The following is a 25,977-nucleotide window of genomic DNA, read 5'->3' as shown; positions in this document are numbered from 1 at the left end:
CCAATGCGCCACTTAGCCGGTCCCTCATTCTCTTCTTTGAAACATAGGTATGGTTTTGTTTTAGTGATGTTTGCAGTAAAGATAGTGGTTGTTGAATGAAATCACATCTTTCTTCATCTTTAATAAATAATTTCTCATTAGTAACCTTCTTTGACTTAAAAATAGTATTTTTCAATAATACGGCAAGCCTTGTAGACTTTAAGCAGATAACTAAGCTGGGGTACATTCTCTCAAAGGTTTAAAATGAGATGCCTAGATGAACAGAGATCCTTGCTGCAAGGGTTAATCGGTTTCATTGTTTCAAATGAATTTGTACACAGACAGTCAGAGGGCTCTACTTAGAACTGTAGAGCAGGATTGTTGATCTCATCAGGTCTGTCTCCAACAGGATTTTGTCCTGAATTTTTAATAAAACCAAGATTCTCCAGCTTCATCGCTTACAGGAATTTCCTAAAACAAGGAAACAAAATTTGATTGAAGGTCACTATTGAGATCCCTTATCTTCTTTTGGAAGCCAGTGGAGCAAGTATAGTTTTAACTTGTTTTGACATCCCAATAAAGATCCACTTATATTATAGTGTACACCTGAAACTAATATAGTACTACTATATGTTAGCTATATTTTAATAAAAATCTTTAAGAAAAGATCCACTTATGAGACACATCAATAACATTAAATTTTCTTTTCTTTTAAATGACCCTTTGCTTTTAATTGAATTATGTTTTTTCATAAATCTTCACCAAATTTTGGGAAGGCCTTTGCTGTTAAATAGGTATGATTTTACCTTAGATAGCCTAAATCTGAATCCTAATTATAAAGAAGGTATGACTTGAATTTTTGCGTAGGTAGCAAAATTTCTGTCCCTTACCACTTAACTGCCAGTCAGACATTGAACAATGGGATTGCAACTCGTAATCCTCTAGCAACTGTGGTTATAGTTGTAGGGGATCGCAAGTGTTATAAGAGATCACAAGAAACTCAGAGTTGGCCTTTTATCTGTTATTGAAAATTTATTTTCAGAGTTCACATGACTTAAGTTTTGTATGTGTAAAAATTATAAACCTTCGGGCCCGCCGAGTGGCACGATGGTTAAGAACTGGCTTGGGATGCCAGAGATCCCCGGTTCGGATCCCACATATGAGGGCCAGTGACATTGCCTTCTATAGCTAAGATGCTGAACAACAGCTCAACCTGGAGTTGGGCTGCCGTGTGTCGCCGGCGATGGCGTAGTCTGCAGCCACTGCTGCAGTGAGTTGCCATGGGCTACCATGTGTAGCCAGCAGCCAGCATGAGCGGTCAGCAGCCGCAGTGAGCGGCCGTCCAGAAGCCAGTGACTGATCTGCCTCGCCCGGGAAGAGCGCAATAATGGTGCCAACTTGGGCCAGTGAAGCAACGTCCTCCACAACTAGACCGAAGAACAAAACGACAGCAACTTGTCTGTTCCCCTTCCCCACAATTCCCCAATAAAAATCTTAAAAAAAAAAAAATTATAAACCTTCATTGGAAAATAAGAGTAGTAAAGAAAGAAATTTTAACCCTAAATTTTAATACTGAGATTAAATCATTGTTAGCTTTTTGGTGAATAACTTGCGAGCATTTTTTAGTACATATATGTATATATACATATCCATGCCTATAATTTAATATATTTGGGTTCATTCATGCCATTTTATAACTACCATTTTTTTTTCAGTGATCATGCAGAAATGTTCATATTTGACTATAAGGTATTATTATAATTTTTAAGGCTACATGGTATTTCTTTATTTGGAAGTACTCTATTGAATTGATAGGTATTCCTGTTCTTTCCTGTTTGTCATTAGTATTAACAGTGCTGTGGTGAACTCCTTCGTGTACCTATTTTGGCGGTTATGGTGTTGTGACCTACCCTCCAGAAAGTTAATCTTCCACCAACAGTAAAAGATAATACTCTTTTCCTTACATTATTGCTTATTTGATAGATTAAAAATAATCTCATTTAATTTTTACTAATTGATTTTTGTAGCGTTAAGAATTTTGATGTGTACTGGCTATTTGTACATATGTGTGAATTACCTATTCATGTCTTTCATACACATTTCTTTTGAGGTGATGTGTTTTTCTGGGTTAATGATTATTTTCTGATTTATAAGTGTTTTTTACATGTTAAAGAAATCCCTTTGACATATTTAATATTTTTTTCTAGTTAGATGATTCTGTTTTAACTTTGTTAATGGTACCTACTGTCACATGGAAGTTTTGAAATTTTTATATTCACCAATTCCTGTGTTTTCCTAAATAATTTATGTTTTGGGCTGATACTTTGAAATATTTCCCACCCAAGATAATAAAACTACTCATATATGCATTTTCTTTTAGTACTTGGGTTTGATTAATTTTGATCTATGTGGAAATTATTTTGATGTATAATATATACAATTAGGTTTGGATCTTGCTGCTTTTTTAATCACATGACTTGGCTGTTGTTTTAGTATTATTTATTGAATAGTTCATCATTGCCTCCCTGTTTTGAGATTGGTTTAGTTATTTACTGAATTGTCATATATACCTGGATCTATTTCTGGACTTTTATATTCCATTGATCTGTTTTAATACTATTACTATACTGTCTTTGATACTATAGTTTTATAATACATTTTAATATATTAGAATTCCATCCACATTATTCTTGTTTTTTTAGAGTTTTTCTTCTTGTTTCATCACTCCTCCTTCCACTGGAACCTTAAAATCATTTCAAATCCTCTAGTTTAGCCTGACAGCTTTTATCTTGAGTGCCTGGGTTCCCCTCATCATTTTCTAACATCTTGGAAACCTTTCTTTGCCTTCAAGGAAGTGGTTCTCTCCATTTTGTTTTAACAGGTTGGTGTTTAAAGAAAAAAAATTGTTTTCATTAATCTGAATGCCTTTAGCTTGGGCATACATTCTCTAGTTTGTACTACTGTTCTATTAATTGTTTTATACCCTTTTGCATCACATTTAGGTCACCTATTGGTTTAAAAAGGCACTTGAGTTTGTGAACCTTGTGTTACTATTTTCTCAGGTGTTTGGTGTGCTCCCATTTTCTTTAGTTCAGTAAATTATAACACAGTCTATCCCAGTTGCTCATTGGTGAGCTCAGAACTCATCTTTAACTCTTTATCTCACATTCCACAACCATTATATTAGCAAGTTCTGTCTGGGTCATCTCACCATGGTCACGGCTCCCGTTATACTGTAAGCCACTTTGATCTCTCCTCTAGACAGCAGTAACTCCCTACTTATCTCCTTGCTTCTGTCTTGCCTATTCTCTGTCTTTTCTTTTTAAACATTTTTTATTGAGGTATAATTGACATATTAGATTATATTAGTTTCATGTATACAACATAATGATTCGATATTTGTTTATATTACAAAATGATCATCGTAAGTCTAGTTAACATCCATCAACCATACATAGTTACAGAAATTTTATGAGAAAAGTTTAGATCTACCATCTTAGCAACTTTCAAATATACAATACAGTACTATTATTAAATACAGTCTCCATGCTGTATATTACATCCCCATAACTTACTTTATAACTGGAAGTTTGTACTTGTGGACTTCTTTTACCCAATTCGTCCACACCCTGCCTCTGACAACCACCAACCTGTTCTCTATGAGCTTGTTTTTTTGTTTTTTTGATTCCACATATAAGTGAGATCATATATATTTGTATTTCTGTCTGATTTATTTCTGTTAGCATAACACCCTTAAAGTCTATCAATGTTGTCATAAACGGCAAGATTTCATTTTTCTTTGTGGCTGAAAAAGTTCCCATTGTGTGTGTGTGTGTGTACATACTACATTTTCCTTCTTTATCCATTCATCTATCGATGCACACTTAGGTTGTTTCCGTAACTTGGCTGTTGTAAATTATGCTGCAATGGACATGGATGCGTGTATCTTTTCCAGTTAATGTTTCCTTCATATAAATACCCAGAAGTGGAAATGCTGGGTCATATGATAGTTCTAGTTTTAATTTTTTGAGGAACCTCCATGTTTTCAATACTGGCTGCACCAATTTACAGTCCGGCCAACAGAGCATAACAGTTCCCTTTTATCCACACCCTTGCAAACAGTTCTCTTACCTTTTTGATGAGAGCCATTCTAACAAGTGTGAGGTATAATATCTCATTGTGGTTTCGATTTGCTTTTCCCTGATGTGAGGTTGAGAATCTTATCATGTGCCTGTTGGCCATCTGTATGTCTTCTTTGGAAAAATGTAAGTATGTTCTCTGTCTATGCTTTTTATTTTTTTTTTTAAGATTTTTATTGGGGAATTGGGGGAGGGCAACAGCATTGGGGAATTGGGAAAGGGGAACAGACAAGTTGCTGTCCTTTTGTTCTTAGTCTATTTGTGGAGGACGTGGCTTCACTGGCCCATGTTGGTATTATCATTGCGCTCATCCCAGGTGAGTCAGTCGCTCGCCAGCCATTGCTCACGGCAGCCCAGCTCCAGGTCGAGCTGTTGTTCACCATCTTAGCTGTAGAGGCCCGCATGTGGAAACCAAACCGGCGGCCCTGCTGCTCAGACCTCGCGCTCCCAAGCCAGCTCTTAACCAACTGAGCTATTCGGCCAGCCCCCTGTCTATTCTTTATACAAGACTTAGAGTGTGTGGCTATTTTAAAATATAAATCCTATCACATCCCTTCCCCACGAAAACCTGCTCAGTATCTTTCCAATGGTGACAAGAAATCCAAAAGTCCACACATAGAATTTTGGAGGTCCTTCTGAGGTCCTACATCAGCTGGTTTCTGGCTGCTGTCTAAGCCCTTCTCCTGCTCCTCTTCCTTCTGCATAGCACTGCCTTGCTGCTGACCTTCTGCCCTCGGTCCAGCCTGCCAAGCTTGCATCTACCTTTCCACCTTTGCTCTTACTGTTCCTTCTGTCTGGAACCCTCCTCCACGTTCCAGGTCCGCAGTTTTCCCCCTTTCAGGTGCCTCTTCTGATATCACTTCCTCAGGAATGCAGTCTCTGACCACTCCATATAATAGCGCCTTCATGCCCCTTTCACTTCTGTCCTTTACCCTGCTTTGATTGTATTCACAGCATTAACTTCTATTTGACATACATGGTTATTTTCAGGGATATTGTTTGCCTCTACCACTAGAATGCTAGCTCCGTGAATGTAAGGAGCCCCGTGTCTCATATTCAGCACTATACTCCCAGCACCTAGTTTGATGCATGGTACGTAGTAAGATAGTCAGTAGGTGTTTGGGATCAGTTTAGCCTGTGAAGGGCTTTTCCGTGGAACACATAAGATTCTTGTTTCAGAGCAGCCAAGAACCTAGGATAAAGTGGTGAAAACAAACTAATGCTTAGACTTGTCCAAACCCGAGATGTCTAAACCACCATTGGAAATATAAGTTCATGTCACCCAAGATTTTTTAAATGGGTAGTTTCTTGGGAAAATTGTAGAAAGAAAAAAAAAAAAACAACGATCCATATGGTTGATACCTCTTCTCGTCCTTATATCCTGTGATTCTAGCATTAGAATTCAGTGCATTTATTGTTACTGTTACATTATTGCTATGAGCATCATTGTGCATTATTACATTTGTATTAAAGGAGATATTGATTATGTCATTCCATATATTACATAATGGATACTTGTCTGAGCTTCAGGTTACAGATCCCACTTTTTGCTTGATCTCTACATTCAGTGTCTTCACAGGGAGTCAAATGCAAAACTTGAGTTCATGGTCTTCCTCTCCCCGGTCCCTTGACTCCCCAAACCTGATGTTTCCTTCAGTGTTCCCTGTTTCAGTGACTGGCACACATACACCAGAAATCTAATTTTTTTACCGCCTCATTGATCCCCTCCCTACCTTATGTAATCAGTCAATTACCAAATCCTGTCCGTTACTTCCTATGTTAAGTACAATTCGTTCACATCCCCCTTTATTACCACCAAAATTATTTCCCTTGGACTACTACAGTAACGCTATATATTGTGTTCTTAAAACTAATTCATTCTCCATGCAATAGTCAGAAGGATCTTTTAAAACATAAATCTGATTATGTCCCATTGCTGCTTAAACCTGTCCCTGGGCCTCCCATTGCTGTGGGATAAAGACTGAAACCCTTGGTGTGGCCTGTACATTTCTCACTGAAGTCGCCAGCTCTTCCTGAGTTCCTCTCTCCATCGTCCCCAAGTTGGTTGATTATGTATTACTCTTCCTTTCAGAGCCTTCATATGTGCTGTTTCTCCTGCCTGAAATACTTCCTCCTACACTTCCTCCCTTATGCCTCCCACAGGCCTGCATTCACATTTTTTGAAATTCACCCTAAATGTTGCTTCCTGAAAAATCCACATACAAAGTCAGAACCCCAGAATATACATTATCTCTGCATTCTTACTACTCTAGTATAGCATTTTTAGCCTTTGTAATTAAATGATTAATTTTGTTATATTCTTTTTTTAAAATATGAAGCAGAAATAGTTATTCATTGAGGTATAATTGACATACAGTAATATATTTGTTTCAGGTATACAGCATAATGATTTGACATTTTGTATACATTGTAAAATGGCCATCACTGTAAGTGTAGTTAATATCCATTACCATACATAGTTACAAAATTTTTTTCTTAGGATGAGAACCTTTAAGATTTAGTCTTAGCAACTTTCAAGTATTCAATAAAGGATTGTTAACTGTAGTCGTCATGGTGTATAGTACATCTTCACAACTTACAACTGGAAGTTTGTGCCTTTTGACTCCCTTCACCTATCTTCCCATCCCTCACTCCCTCAACCACCACTCATTCTCTATATCTTTGAGCTTGTTTTGTTTGTTCGCTTTTTAAGATTCGTCATGTAAGTGAGATCATATGGTATTTGTTTTTCTCTGTCTGACTTATTTCACTTAGCAAAATGCCCCCAAGGTCCATCCATGTTGTCACAAATGGCAAGATTTCATTCTTTTTTATGGCTGAATAATATTCCATTATATGGTTTGTTCTTTACTGTGTTTCCATTGATAGAATATAAGCTCCATGAAGCTAAGGATTTTTGTTTGTTTTAGTTACCAGTGGGCTCTCAGAGTTTCGTATATGGTAAACACCCACACATTTCTAATGAATGTTTGGGAGAATTCTCTCTCACTTTAAAGAAGCATATTTTGGCCCTTTTTTCTGTGTCATTTATTTTGCTGCTTAATCTTTATGTTTCTCAATGGGGGCTGTACTTGTTTACCTCAGGATTCATGTATGTTAAACATGAGGTATTTATTACAAGGATTATTTTAAAGTCATTGAATAGGACTTTGACAAATCAATTGCAGTCATCCTTTCCTATCCGCAGGTTCCACGTCCGCAGATTCAACCAGCTGCGAATTCAGAATATTCAGGAAAAAGAGCTAATTGTTGCTGACATGTACTGTGTGGTTAGGCCTGTGATGGTTGTGTCTGTACTGAACATGTACAGGTTTTTTTCTGTTCCCTAAACAATACAGTATAACAACTATTTCCATAGCATTTACATGGCACTAGGTATTATAAGTAATCTAGAGATGATTTAAAGTATACAGGAGGATGTGCATAGATTATATGCAAATACTACATCATTTTATATGAGGGATTTGAGCATCCCCAGACTTTGGTATTCTTGGGGACTCCTGGAACCAATCCTCTGCTATACTGAGGGTCAACTACATACCTAACATGATGAAATGTGAAGCAGTCGAATAGCCTCTTACAATAACAGCAAATCCCAGCAGCATCTTGCTTATATTTGTATAACTATTTGGAGTCTCTGGCTGTCTCTCAATTATAATAAGGGTCAGCACACATTTTCTGTAAAAGGCCAGATAGTAAATATTTTCGGCTTTGCAATAATACTTTCTTTCACCACTGCTCAACTCTGCCATTGTAGCATGAAAGCAGCCATGTACAGTATGTAAATGAATGCCAGTGGCTGTTCCAATAAAACTTTGTTTATGGACACTAAAATTTAAGTTTCCCATAATTTTCATGTGTAAAGAAATACTGTTCTTTTTATTTTTTACACCAACTATTTAAAAATGTAAAAAGTTCTTATCTCATGGCAGTACTTAAGCATCTTGTGGTATATAAGATTAAAATAGACAGTAAAGGAAGGTGGCTCCTTTCTGGTTAGAAACAATGTGGGTTAAGTAAAGAGAAATGACTTTAAATTGTACAAAGAAGTAGCTAGGACAATTCAAGCTTTTTGTTGCCTGTTTTACCCATTGGTAAACACTCTGTTTAAAAAAATTAATTCCTGCAGTATTTGGGCCCAAATCTACCATTTCCCTTAACGCCAGTACTTCAAATTTAATATATAAACCTTCCAACAGAGTAGATTCTCAAGTAGAATTTATAAAGGGAATTCATTTCTTGGATACTATCACATATCTAATATCTTCCCATGCTTTATGCTCCCTTATCAGTATAGTTGAAAATTGAGAAATATATATATTTTTACATTTTTTCTGCTATTCAGAGCCTTGATTTTGGAAAATCTGGGATGGAGGACTTGACATAAATTGTGAACTATTGCAACAATGTGGAGTTGCCAGATCAACCCTAACATTTCAACTTTGATTTCCACGTCATCTTTATTGAATTATTTTATATTTTGATACTAATTGCCCTTCCAGAATTATTTTTATAAATTTTTATTTCCCCCCAATAGTGAAAGTGACTGAAGTGCAGTGATTTTGAAATCCCTTAAAATATTCTCAGCAGTATAGATCATGTACCTAAACTCTCTAGCTACTCAAAAGCTACATTTTCCTTATAGGGATCAAAATTCACAGCATTGGATGTGATGTTTTGAGTCAAAATAGCCAGTGTTTCCTGATTTTTCTGACTTGTCAATTAGACAATATAAGCCATGACTGTTTATAGTTATTTCATTAGGAGAGAAGAGATAAAATTAGAGCTTAAGCTAAAATTTGAGATTATCCTAAATTAAAAAGAATCCTGAAACAAGAGTATTGGATTATGTAGTCTGTTTATATGTTATCATTTTCTCAATACTATCAGAGGCTTAGAAAATGTTAACGCTGAAAGGCTCTTTATTTCTTTTTCATTTTACACTTAAGGAAACAGAAGTAGCTTCCTAGCATTTTGTGGCTATAGAACTATGTAGTGGATACTTGGATTTGGAACTGTGATTTAACCATGTTATCTCACTCTTCTTATACATGTTTTATACATAAAATCTTCCTAGGGCTTTGTTAATATAAAAATGTCTGTGCAGTTATCTCTTTAATGTGATTGAAGGTGTTTTAATCTTAGATTGAAAAACTCTCTGATGTATACATGTTTAGAGGCATCAGTAGCCTTTTACTGTCTTAAACATTTCACTGTATCTATGGATGTCATTTTGGTGACCTACTTTTAGCAGTTACCCATTTATTATTATTTTTTTGGTTATTAACTTCCTAGACAATTGGAATAGTTAATATTTTCTTCCTTTAAGGTAAATGACACACTTTACAGGTTTTTCCTGAGATACGTGGATAACTATTTAATAAATGCTAAGTAACAATTTTTCCATTGGTTTGGAGCTATTTTTGAACTGAGAATTGAACCGAGTCCATTTTTTCATTTACAGCTATGAAGGCTTTCTAATTTTTGAATTTTAGTAATACAATTATTTTTCCACTGAAACTAAGGATTCAAAGTAAGAGGAATCATGGCAGCACTATTTATTTATTTGGCCATAATTGAAAGTGAAAACAGTAACTTCATTTTTTATAAATGGAAATTTAATTTTAGTAGTGTTTATTTAGTAGCAATTGTGGAATATGAGCATTTTCATGATCTAATGAATAGGTGAAATAATAGTATTTTTGCCATTCCTGTCTTTATAATCTATATATAGTCAAATACAAATTGCATGTTTTATATTCTGAAAAGCGTTGTTACTTAAATAAATGATAAGTGATATATTTAAACTGATATATTTCAATTTATATTCCCAGTGTACGTGAGACTTACTGACTTGAAAATATTTTTTATTAACTCCCGCTTTTAAGTGGCCGTATGCACCCAGAATCATCCACAACTTAATTCCCCCCTCCTCTCCAAGAAGAACCCCAAAACAAAGACAAAATCAGAATTGTGCAGGTAGCTCTGCTCTGATAACACAGACAGATTCAATATAGGAGACTATAGCTATAAAAAAATGACCTTAGATCTCCGAGGAGAGACACTGCTTCATTTTGTGGCTTTTGTGTAACCGTCAAATCCAGAACAAATATCTGACTGGAATGTGATGTAGAATGAATGTTCTTGTCTTTTCTTGTGTAATTCTTGTTCCCTCTAAGTTGAACAATGGCTGTTTTTTTCAACCTACTCTCCTAGGATTTGGATGAGCATTTTTGATTTCGGTATACTGGCAGAGTGGAAATGAAAGTTTTCTCTAAGCTCTAAAGAGCCAGAGACTTTAATAGATATCTAACCCTAAAAAGATTCCATTCTTGACTCAGAATCTAAAGATATTTTAAGGCAAGAGTGCCTTTATAGACTTCACAAATTGCATCTCGTCTGTGTGATTATGTGGACAAATGACAAGAATCACCTTTCTGTATTATTTTCTTGAAACAGTAGATGGTTTTAAAACCATCATGTTTTGTTTGTCCTGCTTGTGGCAGATGAACTGCTTTGCTAGGTAGTTTATAAGTGAAGTCGACCAAATCCGTTTGGTCTTTGAGTGGGAGGATGTTACTCCCTCTCCGATGGGACACCTGTTGTTGGTGGAAAGCCTGTTTCTCCTTAGATGGAACGCTGGAGAGTGTATTGTACTACTGATTGTTGTGCTGTCTTCTCTTGCCGTGGTTAATGGTAATCATCTCTTTTCCTTCCCCTTTCCTGCTGCCTCTTTCCTTTTCTCCCCGTCTTCCCATGTACTTTTTGAATTTATTAAATTGGCCTATATATTTTTTCCCTGCTTTCCTTTTTTTTAAACTTTCCTGCCCCACGCTGTCTTCCCCACTTGCTTGGGTTCCATGTTGCTAGTTTTTATGTTCGCACGCTCATTATCACCCTTTTTTGTACTTCAAATCCCAGCAGCTGCCCAGCCAGGTCCCCGAGCACAGCCCTGTGGTCTATGGGACTGTGGAGAGCGCTCATCTCGCTGCCAGCATCCCTGTCACTGCAGCTAGCGGCCAGAAGCAAGGTTTGTGCGTGACTGTTTTCCTCCCTCTTATCTTGAGTCTCTTTTTATTACTACACTGCCCTTAGCATCTAAGAGTGAGAGTAAAACATCTGAGGCTTGTTTAGACACCCACTTTTAAACAAGTCTTCGAGATGGAAAACCGAAGTGTTCAACATCTAGGAAAGTAAATAAAGTAGGGGTGATTAGTAAAAATTCTCCCTACATTTTATTAATGCCTCACTGTCAATATGTATCTGTAGGTAAAAACTTAGCTGCCTTAAACTTTTTTTTGGGGGGGGTAACAAAGTTGGGGAGAATAAATCAAAGTATATATTACGTTACAAGAACAACACAGTTTTATTTATACAACATGTTCCTGTGTATCTTGCTATTTTTTTATGTGTTTATTTATTTATATATATCTTGCTATTTTTAAAAACATAAAACATTAATATTTCTTCTTACAAGTTTGGCTTCTGTGGCCTCAGTTGGAGATGGTACTGAGTTCAAATTCTGACTCCGTCATACAATAGCTGTTTGGTCTTGATGAGTTATCATTCTGTGTATCTTAATTTCTTCACTTACAGAACAGAATAATGAAGACCTCCCTCACAGGGTTGTTGTGGGGACATGCCTAGCATATGAAAAGTGCTTAGTAAATTATAGCCATTATTAGTGACGCAGGAATCACACCAAGGTCTCTATTCCTATTGACTTTGACCATGAAGTGCCAAATGTGTGTTGAAATAAACAAATCCTTTTGGGTTATAATAGAAAATGTTAAGGGAAATCTCATGCCAGAAAGTGGGGTATCACAGGCTCTCTTTCCTGCCTACTTGGATTTAGGTTGACTTGAGCTAAAATTGCAAAACAGTTCTCAATAGGCACAGGGGAAGCAAGCAACTTTGAGCACGCTTTTTTAATGTTTCTGATCATTCTAAGAATGAATAGAAATTATATTTGTTTTCTGTTTTCTTGAATTATTCATTCCTTTAAACCTCTTAATAATCTATGTTAGTAAATACACTTTCTAAAAATTATTCTTTAAAAAGCAGTTAGGAATTGGCACATAATCACAGTGGAGGTATTTAATATTGGATTTTTTACAGGACTGCAAGTTAATCACACTTACAAACTTTTAATTTTTAATTTCAATGTTGTTTATAGGATACAAAGATATGATTGTGTTTTTTTCCCTTGAGTATTGAGGAGCTAGTAAACTTGAATTGAGATAAGTCCTATATTGTATTTGTTTTACAAGATAGTTTTAGGCTAAAAGATAGATAATGAATTCTAACCTGGTATGCTTCTAAAAGTTGTACTGTCAAATACTTCTTTCAGCATTGTACAGAGTTAGAGACGCTTGCATGCTTAAAGCTAAATTTTTTAATATTAAAAGTCATTCACCTTACAGCAGGGTAGATCATAGGTATTGTGGAAGAGCATTTCCTACGCCCAGTGATAAAGCAGCTTTGAGTCAAAATTCAGAATGTTTTCAGTCTGAGTAGAGAGTAATTTTCAGGGTATACCCTTCAAAACTTTACTTCATTACTTTTGCAGTTACAATCCTTTTGCTAGTTGGAATTACGTTAAATATACTGAATACTTACCATGCAGAGAGGCCTTAAAATATATCCTCTGTGCAGACTCTCTCTATAGCTGGACCATGATAAAGAATTCATAATATTCCTAGATAATGATAGCTCTGACCTGCTAAGATTTTCAGATTATTAGACATCTGCATTTTGTCATATATAGGCCTTGATTTTCAGAAGGAAGTATACAGAATTCTTAGTTTCCTCTCGGTTTTTTATGCTTAGTGGAAATTTGAATAATAAAATCAACATTTTAAATTGATATATGATATAGATGTGAGTGAATTGGCAAATGTTTCAGGTAACCTTGATGAAAAGAAAAACTTTCATTTTAAATATATTTCATGGAGCTTACAAGTAATTCTTTGGGACTACTGCTGTCTTCCTCTTAGTACCAACTGTGCTCCAGAAAACTCAGTAGTAATTTTAATTTTCTATTTGTAATTCTATTCATAGCTTGCCACTATATAGAATAGTTTTCAGAGGAGTATTTTTTTTTAAACCAAATGTATAAAATTCAAATAACATTAGCTAGGGCTCACCATTTTTCAGAAAAAAATTTTTAAGAAGTTTGAAAGTTTTTTCTTAACTGTAGATTTCTTTGGAAATTAAAGTAGGTAGGATACAAAATGCACTATTTTCAAAGACTGCTATATCACCCCCAGAATCAATAAATTGTGTATTATGCCATCAGATTGGTTTTTCTCTCCAATGGAAATGTCATTGCTGAGGGTATTGCACTGGATAACAGAATCCCTTGTTAGCCCCAAAGTTTCCCACCAGCTTGATTCACCTAAAAATTCTTTTCTCATAAGCCTTTTTTTGTTTTCTGAACTGGAAGAATATGAGATTTGAAAATCATTTACAGGTTCCAGCACTTGCTAGTTATAGGACCTTGAACCTATGACTTGATTTCTAAAACCCTCAGTTTCGCCATCTGTGAAATGAGAACTTAATAATAGTTTCTACCCCAATGGTGGTTTTAAGAAGTAAAGGACACCATGTACGTATGGTATTCAACCCAGTTCCTGGCACTTAATAAGTGCTTATTTAATAAATGTTAGCTGCCATTGTTAAGCTTCTGGTTTTCTTAGAGTTTTTGATATGAACAGCTAGAATGGTTACATGAAAAGCAAGTTTCTACACAAATATGCTATTTCCCATTTGTTGGGTACTTCATAAAGACATGGGAGAAGACCTCAGCTCGGTTTATAGAGAGAAAGACTATTGAATGAATTAGTTTTCAGCTGGTGTTGATGGTGGAAAGGCAGGGCTTAAATGATTTTTGTTTGATGTTTTTGAGGAAGTGCATTCGGCCTAGTGTATTGAGAACATGGTGTTGATAATTAAATAAAAATAAAAGTGATTTGTGCCTTAGTCTTAGTGCCTTTTGAAAGCACTTCGTGTAAAGTAGGTATTCATTGAATGGGTATTCTGTTGTAATTCAACCATTTATAGCAAGGTAGCTCAGTTGGGGCTTCTGGCATTTAGGACAGGGTATTCCCTGTCAAGTGATACTGTCCCTCAAATTGCAGGATGCTCGGTATTCCTGGTCTCTGCCCATTAGGTGACAGCAGCACCCTCTCAGTTACATGAGGCTCATGACAACCAAAAGCACCTATCTTGGCAGGTGGTTCCACTGCGATATGAGAATAAAAGGGAGCAGTTTTTCCCTCCTTCTTTCCTATGTGACATTTATCATATTAACTACAGATAAGGAGAAAGAAAAAATACCTCCTCTAAACTGTCCCAGACTTTCCCATATGCATATATGTTAGTATTATATATTTTTTTAAGTTACCAAATTCGGTTTATGCTTTACATACAGCTTTGTGCCCTACTTTTTGAAAAGCATATCTTTTATTATAAACAACTTTCCATATCATTAAACATCTTTTAAAGCCTATTTTAAATGGTTGAATAATATGCAATGATATGCCCAGACCATCAATTCTTTAATAAATCCCACATTGTTACACATTTAGTCTATTTCCTTTGTTTTTTTTTCTTTTATAGTGTTGCCTTAAATATTCCAGACCTCTGTTTGTGCTCACTCTTGCATGATTATTTCCTTAGAAAAAATTCTTAAAAATGGAACTCCCACAAGTTCCTCAAGATGGCCAAATGTTATAAACATTTTTAATGCAGTATATTAGATTTCCAACCACCATGGCTCTGCAAAGCATAATCTTAATAATAAAAGTTCTTAGATAAAATCAATGTTGTTTAATTAGATCAACTGTATTATACTGTTCAGCTTTCTATGTTAAAGCTTTAATGAATGAATTAAATGATTTTTATTTCAGAATGAGGAGCTTTCAAAATCATTAACTTTTTGTTTCCAATTTTCTTCATTAATGTTAGATTTTCCTCCAGAGTGTACAGAAGTTTTTAGTCCTAGGTCTCCTTTTGTTTGATTATTTTTAGTATCAGAAATTTTTTTCCTGAAATTAATAATTGAATCAACATGCTCTCATTAGATTGTTAATGCGAGGATTATTATTTTCTACTGTTGAGTCTACTGCATCTAGGTTTCATTCTGTGGTCATAAAGAGTGTTATTCTGATGTACTTTCATGTAATGGTGTCATGTAATCTGGGTGACACATGTAGCAATTGTTCCAGTTAGTTTGAAACTATTTTCATCAGATATTTTAACAAATATGTATTATGTATATGTCACATATACATATAATAACATATTTCTTTGAAATATTTTTTGTCTCTTTCCCTGACAACTTAGTCTGAGGGATTTGGCAGTGAGAGCCTATTGATCTTAGTTCTCCACTACAGTAAGTAGGCAGAGTACAATTTAAGAAGCTCCAGCATTTACTCCCATAAATTAAAGTGAATTTAAGGCCAGTAAAAGTTAGTTGCAGTGAATGAATTAGCCCTTGACAGCTTAGTGGTAATATTTACCATCTGCATATCTGATTAACAGAGCATATTTTCTTTGACGTACTAGTGAATTAGAATTTATTGGGAAGACTCATTTTCAGTGATGCCTAAAGATTTCTGACAAAGTCAAGTCCTTTTCGGTTTAGATTGTCTTTTAGTAGTGCTTAAAATTTTTGTTTGCATTTGATGAACATACTCCCGAGTATCTGATTTTCTACTGGAGCCTGTTTATGGTGCTGAGGAAGCACAAGGCTAGAAACCAGTCTACATTAAGTTTCCTTTGGTTTCATCCCCACAGGGATGAAGCAGATATCAGTTTACCTGGAATTTTAAAATATGGAGACTTTTCATGAGTTAGAGTTCCTTTTTTCTAATATCTTTATTATGATTATCAATTTATTGCTCTCATTGTTTCTGTGTTTACACACAGACACACATTTTATATATTCTCAAATATTTCAGACATATAAGTTGTGTTCATTTTTATTGGATTTGAGTATCTGAATATTAACTTTCTGTTCCCTTTAAAAAATTTGTTTTACAATGAAGACACAAGATAAATTTTCATTTTTATAACTTAAATATTGTTTCTGGTTATATGGCTCTTGAAAAGTGAAAGTTAAATTAATTTCTAAATGAATCCTTATATTCAGGAACTTGATTTCACTGATGGATAATAAATTTCATTGATGATAAATGACACCATGATAACTTTTGTCAAAACATAGTTTTTTTATACTAGTAATACATGTCCTTTTTTAAAATTTTCCCAGATGTAGACATTATAGAGAATAAAAAATATCAGTCTATAATAATTTAATATCCATTTATTTGCCCTTGAACCGTCCTGCCACTATAGTGTATCCTTTGGTAGGAAAAATTTCTACAGGGGACAAGATATAGTGAAAAATCCTACTCCTATCCCAGTACTGGTTTAGCTTCAGTTTTTATAAGCTTTTCCATTGTATTCTTGGCATAATCCTTTGGTGAAGTGATTCTTTCTCTTACTCCAAAATAAACCTTGTATGTATTGGAGACAAAGTAATAGTAGGTATGACTAGAAAAGAAAATATGATAATGCTTTTAAAGTGGCAGATAACGTCTAATATTTTGGTCTCCTGTTGCTGCCCATGATTTAGGGTAAGAGGTTAAAAGAATTGGCCCAAAATGATACAATATAATCTCTTATCCGGGAATTACTCTTAAAATTCTTCTTCTTTTTCTTTCCCAGAGGAGAAGCCAAAACCAGATCCAGTGTTAAAGTCTCCTTCCCCAGTGCTTAGGCTAGTCCTTAGTGGAGAGAAGAAGGAACAAGTGGGCCAGATGTCTGAGACTGCTGCAGTGGAACCCATACCAGAGCTTCCTCTGCCTCCATCACCCACTGCTGTTTCTCCAATTGGTCGAAGTACAATTGCTTCCCCCATTGCTGCTGCTCTTAGTAGCCAGCCCATATTCACCACTGCTCTAGATGACAGATGTGAACTCTCCTCCGCAAAAGAAGACACAATTCCTCTTCCCAGCCCAACATCTTGCAAAGAAACATCAGATCCTTCGCACACAGATGTTATTGAAGATGATATATGCAAGAAATCTTGTAGTGTAGCACCTAAAGATATTCCACTGATTTCTAGTACTAACCTAATTAATGAAATGAATGGAGTTAGTGAAAAATTACCAGCCACAGAGAGCATTGTGGAATTAGTAAAACAGGAGGTGTTGCCGTTGACTCTTGAATTGGAGATTCTGGAAAATCCCCCAGACGAAATGAAAGTGGAGAGTGTTTCCGCTCCCATCACCCCATCCACAGTTCCTTCCTTTTCTCCGTCTCCTCCGACTCCTCCAGCTTCCCCTCCTCCCACACCAGTCGTCGTTCCTGCTGTTGCCACTAATGTCAGTACTGCTGGTGCTCCCAGCGCAGTCCAGAGAGTCCTAGAAGAGGACGAGAGCGTAAGAACTTGCCTTAGTGAAGATGCGAAAGAGATGCCGAACAAAACAGAGGTAGAAGCAGATGGGCAAACAGAAGAGATTGTGGATCCTCAGAACTTAAGTTCAAGGAAGAGCCCTGTCCTAGGTAAGCTGCTGTGCCGTTAGTTATCATATGCTTGCTGAGCGTGCAAAAGAAGCAGTCTTTGAGTTATTTTTTAATGGGCTACTTTCCTTGACTTCCAGAAACAACAAATGAATGCTGAAATTCCTAGTCTGATTTCTTCAATGGTGTGTTTATGTTTTAGTGCAGCCTGCCAAAGAGTTACTCCATTGTCTAAAAATGCAAATGAAATTTCAAATATACAAAATGCCTCCAAGATGTATGTCACTATACATGTGTTTTTTGCTTTTGTTTATTTTTTGCCTCGTTTATATGAATCAGTTCCTCAGTGGTTAATTTTGTTCCTTTGGGGCTGGAAACCAGTTAAAACCAGCATGGACTATAGTCCCTAATCCTGTCTTCTCAGAATTTTAAAACACAGTCAGTCCTAATCTTGAAGGAACTCCTCTGTTGGAGACATCTTTAATCTTGGATTTAGGAAAATAGCAATCACAGTATCAAAGGTTTATGACTGGTTCTGGGGAAAAAGTGCCCCGCTTTGATTAACTCTCGGGTAAGTTGAATGCTCTTCCACTTTTTCTTTTAAAAGCTTCATTTCCTCCTGTAATTATCATTATTATTTTATCATTATCAAAGTATATCCTTCCCAATTCAATATTATTTCTTTTTAATGTAGCATCACCTAGGATCTTGGGAACTAATCATTTTAATCAAAATTTACCGCAGGCCTATCAACTGTTCTAAAGTCAGCAGCCCACGAGAATACAGCTTTTAACAAGTCAGCACAGCCCATCTTCTGCACCATTGCCCTAAACTGTACAATGTGCTGTCTGCGTGCCCATCAGGTTAAGTTACACAACTTGACAGATGAGTGCTCCCCAGCAGTTGATCTAGACAGGCACTGGAGAGATTTTAGTCACCAGCATCCTCCGTATTTATTGTCTGTTTGGGGCTGTCTGATAGGGAAACTTGACAAATCAAACACCTGATCCCTACTTTTAAGAGGTGGCTTTCACACTGAGCTCAATTCTTGAGGCAGTTTCTTCATGAGTATCTGCAGTTTCCGGTCCTTAGAACAGGAGAAATCTCCTGCAACGTGGTAAACCAGAGCAGAAAAGCAAACAGTGTAAGGCAGTTAGGACAGGGAGAAGTTTATCATAAATGTTTGTAAATCACTCAGCAGACTGGCCTCCATAGGCATCACTATCTTGGGAACTTTCTTTCATTGTGGGGTGACAACCTGGGGCTTTTTTGTCAGCTACTCTCTGAAAAAGCAATCTTAGTTTTCGGTGAGGCTCAAGGTGAGTATCCCCCTAAGAACACTCATTTGTTTAACCCTTCCTTGTTTCCTTTCATTTACCCATCTATGAGTTGTCATTCAACAACTAGTGACATGGTAGTTCCAAAAATAGGAGAAGCTATTGAGGACAAATTACAAAAAGAACAAACAAAAAGAAACGATCATCAAAACAAATAACAGAAAGAAAAACAAAGCATTTGTAGGGACTACAAGTCAAAGACACAAACCAGCACTGAAATAAGTGTAAAGCAAGACTCTGCACCAAAGCCATTACTTCCACTCTTCCATGGCAGTCATTCTAGTTTTTTTTTAAGATTTTATTGGGGAATTGGGGGAGGGAAACAGACAAGTTGCTGTCCTTTTGTTCTTCAGTCTAGTTGTGGAGGACGTCGCTTCACTGGCCCATGATGGTATGATCATTGCGCTCTTCCCAGCTGAGGCAGATCAGTCGCTGGCCATTGGACGGCAGCTCACGCCGGCTGCTGGCCGCTCATGCTGGCTGCTGGCCACTCATGGCAGCCCACTGCAGCGTACACCATTGCTGGCGAGTCACGGTGGCCCAGCCCCCGTCGAGCTGTTGTTCACCATCTTAGCTGTAGAGGCCTGCATGTGGGATCCGAACCAGCGGCCCTGCTGCTCAGAGCTCGTGCTCCCAAACCAACTCTTAACCTACGAGCCACTCAGGCGGCCCCAGTCATTCTTTTAAGCAGTTGGTCACTTAGGAGGTCTAATATTGCGAAGCAGTGCCTACAGATAAATGGACACATTTTTGGGTCAAGAAATCTTCATACTGTGGTACATTTTATTTTGGAATGCAAACACTTAGAATTAGTAATCTGTCACCAGCACCTTAGTGAAACAATATAGATTCTTCATTTGTAAACCAGAAGACAACTAGAAAATAAAAAACTGTCTTCACATGATTAGGGATCAGGTAGAGGTTAGTGATGTCTAGAAGCAAAGTGTCTTGGCATTTTTCTACCCTCATGATTTTTTAACCTATAAATATAGAAGTCCCATGATTTCCCTTTATATCTTACAATGTTCAAAATCCAAAGTAAATGAACTTCAAGAACCCATGCAACTCGAGCATTTAAAAAAATTATAAAGCTACCAGAAGCATTCCTTACCCTCTCATTTCTGTACAAGTATTTTTAATGTTATTGCCACAAAAGTTAACAATGAAAATTCAAATTATTCTTTCCGGCAAATCTACGTGAAGTCATATGCTTACTGAGTACAATCTTATTTGTACTTATTTACTGTATCTTGTTTACTTTGAGAGGTTATTGAATCATAACAGTTTGGTTTAGATCATCAGAATAGTTCTTACTGCCTCGCCTGAGGATGAAGCACTTTAAAGCTGGTTTCAGAAACCATTTGTTTTTGACAGGTGTCATTCATAAAAAGACAGAGTAGTTGATACAGAGATACAGTACTTGTTTAAAGCAGTAATTAAAGGCAGACATTAGGGATATGGTCCCTCTTCTGCTGGAAAACACTTTCTTGCAACTATGCTCGGTCATATTTCTGACTGTAACAAAATGCAGCAATCCTGGATGCTGTGGTGTTGAAGAGCAAGCCCTATAAAATGAGGATTGTGTGTGTTTATCTTTACTCTGAAAAGCCTCAGAAATAGGCCAGACTTTTGATTACTTGATTCATACAAGCACTGCAATAAGTAAATGTGCAAAATCTATATTAATGGGATTTCTTGAAGTCTTAGGGATTTTTTTTTTTAAGATTTTATTGGGAAATTGGGGGAAGGGAACAATGTTGGGGAATTGGGGAAGGGGACCGGCCAAGTTGTTCTTCAATCTTAGTTGTGGAGGGCACCAGTTGCCATCTGGCTTCCCTTTGGCAGCTCGTGGCCTTTAAGCTCAAGGTACTGTGCTTAATCTTAGTTGCAGGTGGGCATAGCCACCATCCCATGTGGGAGGCGAACCTGGTAGGTAGCCTTGTTGTTAAGAGTGTGTGCTCTATCCACTGAGCCATCAGGGCAGCAGCTCAGCTCAAGGTGCCGAGTTCAGTCTTAGTTGCGGGTGGGCGTAGCCCATCATAGAACAGGCAATCTTGTTATTACACCAGCTGAGCCATCTTGCCACCGGTTGGCAGCTCAGCAATAGCTCAGCTTGGGCGCAGTGTCGCTGGCCCACGTGGGAATCGAACCAGCGACCCTGTTGCTCAGACCTCGCACTCTAAAGCCAACTTTTAATCAACTGAGCCAGTTGGCCGGCCCTTATGGATTTTAATTATGGTTTCTGTGTATACGTGGTGGGGGGAAAAAAGAGAGTTTCAGAACTTGTTGAAAAATAGTCCCCACTCATCATCCAGAAATTTGTTTTGTACAATACAATTTCCTGAATGTATATACTGTGTAATATGAACTTGCCCACTTTTTAAAATAGTGATTTTTCTTATTCTTATCTGTTTGATATAAAACTATTATTTGAAATGCTTTTGGCAGAGAGGTTTCCAATCTTTCTATTTTATCTTCTGGCTCTTGCTCATAGAGCATTGTTTCTTTGTATATTTATCAATTTGTTTTATGATCTCATCTTCAGCTAAAATTTCCTGGATGTAGATTGAGAACAAGTCCTCCCCAAATAGGTTTGTGTTTATTTTATTTATCATGTGTTTTGGGAAAAGCTTTGGCTGGAACTTAATCAGAGTTTAATGTCCTAAATCTACTTTCATACCCTAAACAAAGTGTGAAGACACAGTCCCTGTGGATACTATAATTTTCAGGGCAATAATAGCAGTCCCTCTCCACCTAGCTGAAACCAAACATCCTTCCTTGTCATCACTCTGTGTTGGTTTCACTCATTTACTTTTTTCTGTTTTATTGTTTTAGCTACCTTTTCACTGAGGCTCTCATCCTGTTAGGAGTCTCAGAGTGTTTTGTGAGAACCTCAGTTCCGAGTCTTCACTTTGCGGGAATCCGAGACCTCATATCTCCCACGTGGATGTTAAAATGCAAACTCCTGGTTACAGAGCTGGGCACGGCATCCCACATACATGACCCCCAGTCATGTATGCAGTGGTTACAGGAACAGCAACTGATCTTGTTTGTGTGGCTTCCAGGAGTTTCCTCTACAGTGTTATAAGCTCGGCTAAGGCAGAGGATGGTTTCCAGATTCTGTAGGTTGCAAGATGAGAGATTTATTTCGCAGATGGAGATATGATTGTATGTTTTGAGCGATAAAATACTTGCTCCATATAGATAATCAAATTGCTCTTTTCTCTCTTGGTTTTGTGTTACTTTAGAAAAGGAGCATACTTTAATTCAGAAGAAAATATTTTAATAATAACCCTTGATTTATTCTCACCACTGAGAATGTTCAAAGTACTTTAAAAGAAAAACTTAACGTAAGCATTAAACCAGAGAAATGAAAGGCTGTCAGTTTGGGTAGACTAACCTGGAAAAGACTCATTTTTAAAGCTTTGCTCTGCAGGTTAGCAGCAGGAAGAGGGAATTTGAAATTTATTCTTGCCTTTGCTCAACTTGGACTTCTGAGAAGCATTTGAAATATACCTAAGAAGATTTAGTTGCTGAGGTCAAAAATAGATCACCAGTGGTTTGAGTGCCCCACAAGTATAGTCCCTCCCTTAATGTACACCCCTATAATTTAACTTACCATATTCCTCTAGAGAAATATGTTCTGGAACCTTGGGAACAGGACTTCCCACATGTTCCTGGTTTCTTGTCATCTCTCATAACCTGCAAAGCAATCCTTTAAAGCAAGGACTCTTGGTTCCCTTTTTCAAAGGCTTGAGTCTTGAGTGGTCCTTAGGGATAAAGAAATGAAAATTAGTGGTTTTCTCCACCTTATTTGCCACAATGTTTTCAACAAAGCTGCCTAAAAAGTTATTCTGCCATGTTATTCCTACTTTCTTGTTGCCTTCCACAGTGCAATATATCTTAAGCATTCCCTGGAGAATAGTGGTGCTGTGTCATATTCCGTCTTTCATGTGCTGCAAAAGGAGCACAGCCACCTGATGGTGAAGCTTACTAACAGGCTCAGGTGCCAAGCCTCCTGGCAAGCGCTGTGCACAGTTCCTTCTTGCCTTCTCATTTGGTATACACTTACCCACTGTTTACAGTAGTTCATTTCTTTGCAACATGAGTCCCGAAGTTTCATTCATTGGATATTAATTGAGTCATGCATATCTCCATGAATAGACATAGATTCTTTGTTCAGAATTTTGCCCTCTTTTCCCCAGACTTAGTAATTAATCTACCTTCACAAGAAACCATTGTACTTACCTGCTTCCAGACAGGGTTATCCAGACAGTGGAGGGGAATGCCATTCTTTCAGGCAAAGGGAGCTTTTTTCAGGAACGCCTCATCTTGCTAAAAGCTTTCCCCTTCTCCAGTATCCATCTTGACCTTGCACACGGTAGTCTTGAGAACTGTTTTCAATACCTTTGACAAGATAATCCTCCCTACTAATGCAGGAAAATCTCCAAAATGCACTTCTTTCAATATGTCTTTTCTCTATTATCTATTTCTGTCTTAATAGAACTTGATGATTTAGTCACAATCATAATAAAGTCATCTTTATGTTGACGAAGACTTTTCTCTGACATCTCAAGCATAAATTTTATTCCTGGGGTATAATTATTCCTATTTTGCTGATGACAAAAATAAGCCATTGAGTAGTAAATTGGGTTTCTTGGGTCACAGGAGGGGTTACAACCGAAGTCTTCCCTTTACCTTACATTTCTGTTATTCTTTTTAACATGCTTTCCCCATTGCTATAAAGTTCTTTTAACATTTTCAGGGTTTAGGGTTTATCCATTTATGCATGTGACCCAGGTTGAAAGGGAGATGTGAAAGCCCACCTGTTTCAATCACAAATAGTCAATGAGGGTCTACGATGAGTCAGTCATTTTCTGGGCACTTGAGATTCCTCAGTGAAGAATCCAGACATCCCTGCTCCGTTGTATGTTAGAAAGCTTTAAGTGCTATAAAAATAATCAGGGACAGGATTGCTGAGGGGGCAGCAGGTTGTGGAATTTAAATAACATGATCAGAGATTTAGGCATCAAGAGTAGATGAGATTTGAGCAAAGATGGAGGAGGAGGATTATCTGAATTACCCTCTTACCAAAATCTGTGATTATTTTCCCATCCCTTTTTCCTTCTGAGAAATACTGCTCGACTCCATCTTTTCTATTCTTTTGAACTCTGGTAGGTGGAGAACTACTGGGCAAGGTGACACCACTGTGAATGTAAGTGTCTCTGCGAATTCACACTCTTCACCCCAAACCATTCTTTCGATGACCTCCCTGTTGTAAAATCCTGTACTCAACCCAGCCATCCTCACCTTCAGCAGATGGCCTCCTGTCTTGTCTTGGTTTAGGAAAGTGAGTGCACTGAGAATGCCTTTTTCAGCGTTCTGTCCAAGCTACAAACCTGTCTATCCAAACCTCCATCAGTCTCTACTAGTTGTGCCTTGCAGTATCATACTCGTATGTGTTCACTGCCTCTCCAAGGACTTCTGTATCGTTGTAAATATGCTGACATCTCTCTCATACTAAAAGCACTCTCTCAGTCATACATGTCCATTTAAATTCACTCTTCCTCTTCTCGTCCAGACTTCTCAAGAAGAGTCTACCATTCCTGCTTTTGCTGTTTACCATTCAACTAATACAGTCTGATTTATGCTACCAACACACATGTAACACTATTGATTGCTCTCCTCTTTTTCTTTAATTAGAATTATTGAGTATAATTTATATGCAGTAAAATTCACACATTTTAGCATTCATTTCTGTAAATTTTGACAGACACATAAAATCATGTAATCACCACCACAGTCAAAATATAGAACAGTTCCATGACCCAAAAAATATTCCCACATATTTGAGTCATGTTTTAATTCTGTTATTATTCAACACATTCTTCATGGGTGATTTCATCTACTCTAATGGTAAATGGTTCCCAATGGTATATGCTAATGATTTCTAAATTTTTATTTTTATCTCCATCCCAATTTCTCTTCTAAGCTTTAATCTTAATATTATCAATTGGCTGCCCAATATCTGCACTTGAAAATCCCAAGTCATCCCAGATTCAACATGTCTGATACCAAACTAGTCACCTATTTCCCTAAACCCTGTTCCTTTGTCTCAGTGGCACTGGCTTTAATAAAACTAAATTCCTGAAGCCACTGTTATTGGACTTCTCCCTTGAGTCACTTTTCTTTCACAGTCACTTAACAAGATTCTCTGATTTTACCAGATATGGTTATTGAATTTGTCTCCTCCTCTTTACTTCCTTCTACAACTGCCTTAGAACTGTACTTCTATTTAACATGGAAGCCTCTCATTCCCGTGGCTCTAGCTTTGTTCCCCTTCAAGTTCATTCTCTACCAAGCAATCATCCCTTTCAAATGTAGATCTGGCCTCATCACGCCTCTTCCATGTCTCTGCTTAAACCCTTCAGGATGATGGGAAGCAGTGGGGGCCATTCACCTTCAAGATAAACTCTCAGCTTCTCACTTTTCACTACAAGGTCTTGTTATATTTAGTTACAGCAGCAGTCCTCTGAGTGTATATGCATAGGATCTGAATGTAACTTTCTATGTGTTTGGTTAAGCTAAACACTAACAGTAAAGAGTGGTGGTGAAGATCAAGGCAACAGAGTCAGGTACTCCTGAGCCTTAGCCTTTCCCTTCGTCTATCTCTGTGAGTTTGGGCAAGTTTCTTAACCTCTCTTAGTCTGCTTTCTCATCCAGAAAATGAAGATAATAAGAATAAATATTTACTTCATAAAGTTGTAGTGAAATGTGATATATGCAAAACACTTAGCACAGTGTCTGACACATCTTAACCACACTATAAATGTTAAGTATTATTAATATTTCTATTTTCAGCTAGTATTAAAGGCTAAATGTTTCTTTTGAACTGTACTAATATTACATAGAACAAATGGGTGTCATGATCTCTGCCCTTAGGAATTTATGTTCCAAAGAAGAGAGAAGCT

The 25,977-nt window shown here is 37.0% G+C and overlaps 1 protein-coding gene across 27 annotated transcripts in view; it reads left to right on the top strand.

The window, feature by feature from the left end:
- Positions 1-25,977, top strand: part of EIF4G3 (eukaryotic translation initiation factor 4 gamma 3) — a 227,947-nt gene that overhangs the window by 111,435 nt on the left and 90,535 nt on the right. For 20 of the 27 annotated variants that reach the window (XM_019666684.1, XM_019666678.1, XM_019666686.1 and 17 more), the window contains 2 exons: positions 11,061-11,169; positions 16,872-17,711. In XM_019666684.1, the coding sequence (XP_019522229.1) occupies positions 11,061-11,169; positions 16,872-17,711 (949 nt within the window). The remainder of the gene's footprint in view (positions 1-11,060; positions 11,170-16,871; positions 17,712-25,977) is intronic. The other 7 variants (XM_019666682.1, XM_019666683.1, XM_019666685.1 and 4 more) reach the window with 1 other exon arrangement.

This window comes from Hipposideros armiger, unplaced genomic scaffold, assembly GCF_001890085.2.
Source record: "Hipposideros armiger isolate ML-2016 unplaced genomic scaffold, ASM189008v1 scaffold_477, whole genome shotgun sequence".
NCBI lineage: Eukaryota > Metazoa > Chordata > Mammalia > Chiroptera > Hipposideridae > Hipposideros > Hipposideros armiger.
Note: the sequence above shows the minus strand (reverse complement) of the source record. Positions and strands in the feature narration are given on the sequence as shown.